The 6,901-nt window shown below is 41.8% G+C and overlaps 1 protein-coding gene across 1 annotated transcript in view; it reads right to left on the reverse strand.

Moving 5' to 3' along the window:
• Positions 1 to 2,361: 2,361 nt before the first annotated feature.
• The window catches only part of LOC132114362 (histone deacetylase 3), a 14,241-nt gene continuing 9,701 nt past the window's right edge, over positions 2,362 to 6,901 (reverse strand). Inside the window, exons 8-15 of the mRNA XM_059522469.1 lie at positions 5,604 to 5,684; positions 4,901 to 4,974; positions 4,763 to 4,827; positions 4,577 to 4,666; positions 3,935 to 3,993; positions 3,768 to 3,847; positions 2,678 to 2,835; positions 2,362 to 2,470 (exon numbers count right to left, since the gene is read on the reverse strand). Of these exons, the coding sequence (XP_059378452.1) occupies positions 2,401 to 2,470; positions 2,678 to 2,835; positions 3,768 to 3,847; positions 3,935 to 3,993; positions 4,577 to 4,666; positions 4,763 to 4,827; positions 4,901 to 4,974; positions 5,604 to 5,684 (677 nt within the window). The 3' untranslated portion in view covers positions 2,362 to 2,400. The remainder of the gene's footprint in view (positions 2,471 to 2,677; positions 2,836 to 3,767; positions 3,848 to 3,934; positions 3,994 to 4,576; positions 4,667 to 4,762; positions 4,828 to 4,900; positions 4,975 to 5,603; positions 5,685 to 6,901) is intronic.

Raw genomic sequence — 6,901 nt, forward strand, 5'->3', positions numbered from 1 at the left:
TTAGCCCAGCAGGACACTTTCCGACAGACAGGAAATGTTGACCGCCTCCTCTGTAATTCCGCTGGGCCTATGCAGCTCCTCCAGTTTTGGCTCAAATCCAGTGTACTGTCCCATGCTTGGTCTGCCCTAGGTGAACCAACACTGCATTCTGCTGTGGTCCCCTGAAAGACCCCTCACCTGTACCAGGAAGGCATCCAATTGGGGCTGACCTCCGGGAGAAAGTAAGTGATTTGGGGATTTGGAATGCCTTTGGTTGGGCAGAGTTAAACCTCTTCGCCTCAGAAGACAACTCTCACGGCCCAACATTTTTCTTGAAGGAGCGAGATGCTCTGGCCCACAACTGTCTGCTGTCTGCAGGCCCTTGGCCAATTCTGTTGAGGAAAGACCTCCTCTACCAAGAAAGAGGGGTGATTTGGCACCCCTTCATAATTGTCCCTTCGATGGGAGTCTTTACAGCTCTCCACATGGATAGCTAACACCATTTCTAAGGCAAGAGTGCCATCTATGAGACTCCTTTAAGCATTCAAGTGGTCAGTGTCCTCTGACTGATGTGTAGTCTGGAATGAGGACCCACCCTCATGTGACGTGTCCACAGCCCTCAGGGACCTTCGAGGTCCTCCATTTGAGCCGTTCCAGTGGGCTGACTCACAGCCCATGTCCCTTAAGACCGCTCACCCATTGGCTTTAGCATCGGTCAAGCGAGTGAGCGATCTGCGAGCACTTTCAGTCAGCGCTTCTTTCATTGAGTTTGGGCCTAGTGACTGTAAAGTCGTACTCAAACCAAGACATGGCTATTGGCCTAAGGTGCTCTCCACTCCATTCAGAGAACATGTTATTACCCTTCAAGCTCTTCCAAACACAGAGGATTTTGTGCTTTTATAGCATGGCACTACTGAACGCAGTCTGCATTAGTGTTTCACGCAGCGTGAGAGCTTGTTTTGAAAGGGAATGCTCTGGTTACTAATGTAACCTCAGTTCCCTGAGATAATGGAAACGATAGTTGCATATCGTTCGATGACTGTCGCTTATCAGTCATAAGATTCTGATGGGATGGCATTCAGCGCCGTATTATATAAGCAGTCTGCTCTGCCAGTTTTTGCGGGCTGAAATGCAACTTGTTCGTGCAGTTACATGAACGTTAACAAATTCAGGCTTCAGTATTCAATAAACCGGAGTTATACAACGCTCATTCCCGTTATCTCAGGGAACCAAGGTGATAAAGTCTGATGCGGGCTGGTACACGGTTTCTGCCATTAATGAAGCAGGCATGTCCACATGCAACGCCAGGCTAGACGTGGGCAGTAAGTGCACTCACTGAGTTTACTTTATGTTTGAAAGTTTGTAACACACAGATGAGTTTTAATGTCTTTAGATGCTACACAATTATTGAATTATTTTCTGTTAACCTGAATTTACCTCTCAGCCTTGAATAATAATGTTTTCTCTTGTAGCTGGACTGAATAAGTCTTCCCCTCCTGTCAGGTCGCTGAAGAGTCGGTCCATCTTGAGCACAGTCTGTTCCTCATCACACCGCCCCTTTGTATGAGAACGAAGACCTGTAGACACTCGTCTGAGTCACGTCCTCATCTCATATTACTGTGCAGTATTGATCTCTGTAAACGAGTACTTTAGCCAGTGTCAACACGCTCTCATGGTTGGAAATGGATTAGCAGTCTCATGTACACAGTACAAGAGAAAAAAATGTATCTAATAATTTTAGTTTGTTCAGTGTTGCATAAACTAGACTAATGTTTAGATTGCTGTGTGCGAGCAGCTGTATTTAGTTGTTGATGCCATGTGTCCGCTGTGGAAGCTCAATACGTGTGCACTGATACACTCGGAAACTAAATAATGATCTTATATGTACTGAAAAAGACATTTGTTGGGATTTTTGCTACTTGTGCAAAGAATTTGGTCAAATGTATTGATTAGTCCTGAACAGCGATATGGTGTGTTAAATATGATGTGACATGAACATCTGAGTAAAGATCTTTGTGAAAACACTACAAATTTAGCTCTAAGGTAAACTAAACTGAATCCTCAGGTTTGACTGTGTAGGTGGACGTTCAAGTAGTTAGAGAGGCTCTTTTGCAAACGGTTTATTACAGAAACATTCTATAAACAACTTATGAAAAGACGAAAATATTCTGTTGATCACAACCATGTGGATATTAGGCATACAATACAACGCCATCCTTCATCACATGATTCCTGAACCTTTTCAGTACAAATGCTGTATCAGTACACAGCACTCCTTTACAGCTACAGAAAATACCGTCATGACAATAAAACATACACATGGCAGACTACACAGACATAGTGCATGTAAAGAAAGAGAAGATCCACCCACTCGTCACAATACAGATATGGCAAGGAATGATCCATCGCACGAGCTGGTCTTCAGATCTCCACGTCACTCTCTTTATCATTATCATGGTCACCATCGTAAAACTCGTTGGCAGCTTCAGGCCTGTGATGAAACAGAAGCAGCTGGTCAATAATCACTCAAAGAGTTGACATCTGTGAGGATCTCTCTCCTCTACGGTGTGGTTGTTTCAGGGAGCACAAAATGACAATACTGGAACCAAAACGAGCTGCATGTGGCCTGGTTACAATAGACCTGACAACACCTGGACACCTGTCCTCTGGAGACTGAGATCTATACTCTCCTACTCACCTGGAGAAGTTATCTTCTGATCCTCGCTCGTCAGGGTCGGCCTCGTCTGGTCGCTCATAGCTCAGTAAATCTGAGGGAACGTCATGGATCTGGACGCTTGGTGCGTGATTCAACATCTTCAGGTTCTCAAACACTGTTTGACGGATCTGCTCCAGATACTAGAAAACACACGTCATGTGCTGAGGACATCGGTTACCAAGACTTCAAACCTTAAGACTGTAAGACACTATACTTACTTTATCTTTCACGTATATAAAATCAGAAGTGTTTTACACTTTTTAAAACTATAACTTTAACTTATTAAGAACTCTGTCCTAAAATAATACAGTTTTTTTCGGACTATAAGTCGCACCTGAGTATAAGTCGCATCAGTCCATAAATACGGCATGATGAGGAAAAAAACATATATAAGTCGCACTGGACTATAAGTCACATTTATTTAGAACCAAGAATCAAGAGAAAACATTACCGTCTCCAGCCGCGAGAGGGCGCTCTATGTCTTCAGTGTAGACTACAGGAGAACGGAGCAGCATAGAGCGCCCTCTGGCGGCTCGAGACGGTAATGTTTTCTCTTTATTTCATTTCTCTTGGTTCATGTCAAATTAATTTTGATAAATAAGTCGCACCTGACTATAAGTCGCAGGACCAGCCAAACTATGAAAAAATGTGCAACTTATAGTCCGGAAAATACGGTAATAAGCCTCTTTGATGTAAAACACCTACAGATCAGAAGAAAACAATTTCAAATTTAGAAATGCTTCGATATTGCACTCGTCTAATTTAATAGAAAGATGAAGTTTCATTAAAAAATTTTTTTTAGGATGTCTTAGTATTTGATTTTTTTCTTTTTGCTGACGTGAAGAAAACCTGATCATGTGATTTGAGAAGTTGCATTATCGAAATGATTTGTCATTATGCAGCACAACTTTTTGTTTTATGTTTTACTTTTTTCAAGATCCTCAACGTATTATTTCCAGGTTTTAAAGAGGTTCTGAATGTGTTCATGCGGAAACAAACGTACTGTCAATATAAAGAGATTTGTAGACAAAAAAAAAAAAAAGAAAACATATATGAGACAAATAATGCATACTTGTCTAGAATTTTGGTTTTCTATCCTTGTGCTGACATCTGGGTGAAGTGTGAAGTCTGGAGCAAAATATTCAAAGTATTCTGTGCAGAGGACAGATGAAGTGAAGAGGAACAGTGCATTAGAGGATTCACACGAGCACTAGATCACATGTCAGAGAGGTGTCTTACCACTGTACGGCAGCTCATCACTAATGGACTCCTCAACTAGCAAAGAGGTTTCATACGTCCTAAAAATCACATTTGACACCATCAGAGAGAGTCAGAGACAGGATGAATACTCAAACATTAGAAGCACTTACAGCCAAAACAGCTTAGAAACCCAAGGTCTCAACACATATGAACAGGATCAGAGACTCGACAGAGGTCGGATCATGAAGAGGAAGTGAGAGAAATCATAAGATAATATGCAAATCCCAGCGTTTGAGCAGAACAGCTGGAACGGTGCAATGCAACGCTAACTGTTTTACAGTTTAAGATTGACGATGCACCAACATTACAGCCATGTTTTTAGTTTTAAGTGATTCTCAGAATGTATTAATGACGATATATTGTTCCTAACTATGGTTGAAATTAACTTACAGTAAAGATTTGTGTCATATCACTGTTTAATCAGGAAGCTGCTGCTATTATTATTAAAAATCTAACTGTACTTGACAACAAAACCAAAGCTATGTGAACTGCACTCTTACTCATTCACATCAAGAAAACAACACAACACATCACTGTAGACCTCAGAGAAGCAAAACAAGTATGACGTGACCCCTCTATTATAGAACTACTTCCTGTTCTGAGGATCTGTGGTGAACGTACCAACATCTAGCAACGTTCCTCACGGTGTATCCTCCTCCTCCCAGAACGAGCAGCGGGATCTTGAAGCTCTTCACAAACTCCACACAATCTCTACAAGTGTTGAAACAAGGTGATCAAGCATTTCTCAGTGCTGCGTGCAGCTGAAGAGAAGAGGACGGTGTTAGATTAAGGACTCTTTTTCTCTACCCATGACCGCGTATGCTGAGATTGAAGCATCCTAATCGATCACAGCCCAGAGAATCAGCTCCACACTGCAGACAGAGCAGAGACGAGCATCAGAGACCAGCATCAGAGACATCCTCCAGACAGAGACAGAGATCTCACCTGCAGGACGATACACGTGGGCTGATAGAAGTCCACCACCTGCTTGATGACCGGCTGAAACAGGTGTCTGTAGCCTGAGGACATCCCAACAAACAATCATTCAGCTTCTCACGTTCACTGATCTCAACACAAGTCTCACATTCAGGGAAATCGAGCAAAAGGATATCTAGAATCATTCAAAGGGAAAACCCGTTTCCGTTCACCGGTGACAGACATCTGTGCTTGTTTTAAGCTTGAACTCACTTCATTTTGTTCAATTCTATGGAAATCCAAGGCTTCATTTTACATTTGGATTTCAAGTGAATGTCTCCTGATTTCAAGATATTTAAATCATTTTTGTACTGGAAAACTAAAATATATTCTCTAGCATTGAACGGCAAGAGTACTTTCTGCTCTGATTTAAGACTTAGGGAACACTAATTCACTATCACCTACGACTTTTCCCCTCAATAAACTCCTAATTTGACTCTTATTAACAGTTAGTCAAGCAGCTGTTAAGTTAAGTATTTGAGTAGGATTAAGGATGTAGAATAATAAAAGGCTAATATTCTAGTAATATGCATGCTAATAAGCAACTTGTTCTTGAACTGATGTCTCTGTCCACGTCACAACAGTATATGGCTCAACTATTACGATTACACGAAGATCTGGAAGTTTCATTATAAAGCCTGGTATATGAGGATTAGACCGTAGCTTGACTCACTCTGGTCGTCGATCCCGTCTCGCAGCGGGACGTTCAGACAGTAATAGCGTCCGCTCTCAGCTCCCACCTCATACATGTCACCTTCACACCAACACAACACCATCATTACCATCATTTAACAACAGCCTGTACGTCTGTGAACATCTAGCTCCTTCTTTACAACCCGAATTCCGGAAAAGTTGGGACGTTTTTTAAATTTTAATAAAATGAAAACTAAAGGAATTTCAAATCACATGAGCCAATATTTTATTCACAATAGAACATAGATAACGTAGCAAATGTATAAACTGAGAAATTTTACACTTTTATCCACTTAATTAGCTCATTTAAAATTTAATGCCTGCTACAGGTCTCAAAAAAGTTGGCACGGGGGGCAACAAATGGCTAAAAAAGCAAGCAGTTTTGAAAAGATCCAGCTGGGAGAACATCTAGTGATTAATTAAGTTAATTGATATCAGGTCTGTAACATGATTAGCTATAAAAGCTTTGTCTTAGAGAAGCAGAGTCTCTCAGAAGTAAAGATGGGCAGAGGCTCTCCAATCTGTGAAAGACTGCGTAAAAAAATTGTGGAAAACTTTAAAAACAATGTTCCTCAACGTCAAATTGCAAAGGCTTTGCAAATCTCATCATCTACAGTGCATAACATCATCAAAAGATTCAGAGACCTGGAGAAATCTCTGTGCGTAAGGGACAAGGCCGGAGACCTTTATTGGATGCCCGTGGTCTTCGGGCTCTCAGACGACACTGCATCACTCATCGGCATGATTGTGTCAATGACATAACTAAATGGGCCCAGGAATACTTTCAGAAACCACTGTCGGTAAACACAATCCGCCGTGCCATCAGCAGATGCCAACTAAAGCTCTATCATGCAAAAAGGAAGCCATATGTGAACATGGTCCAGAAGCGCCGTCGTGTCCTGTGGGCCAAGGCTCATTTAAAATGGACTATTTCAAAGTGGAATAGTGTTTTATGGTCAGACGAGTCCAAATTTGACATTCTTGTTGGAAATCACGGACGCCATGTCCTCCGGGCTAAAGAGGAAGGAGACCTTCCAGCATGTTATCAGCGTTCAGTTCAAAAGCCAGCATCTCTGATGGTATGGGGGTGCATAAGTGCATACGGTATGGGCAGCTTGCATGTTTTGGAAGGCTCTGTGAATGCTGAAAGGTATATAAAGGTTTTAGAGCAACATATGCTTCCCTCCAAACAACGTCTATTTCAGGGAAGGCCTTGTTTATTTCAGCAGGACAATGCAAAACCACATACTGCAGCTATAACAACAGCATGGCTTCGTC

Source organism: Carassius carassius, chromosome 33, assembly GCF_963082965.1.
Source record: "Carassius carassius chromosome 33, fCarCar2.1, whole genome shotgun sequence".
Taxonomy (NCBI): domain Eukaryota; kingdom Metazoa; phylum Chordata; class Actinopteri; order Cypriniformes; family Cyprinidae; genus Carassius; species Carassius carassius.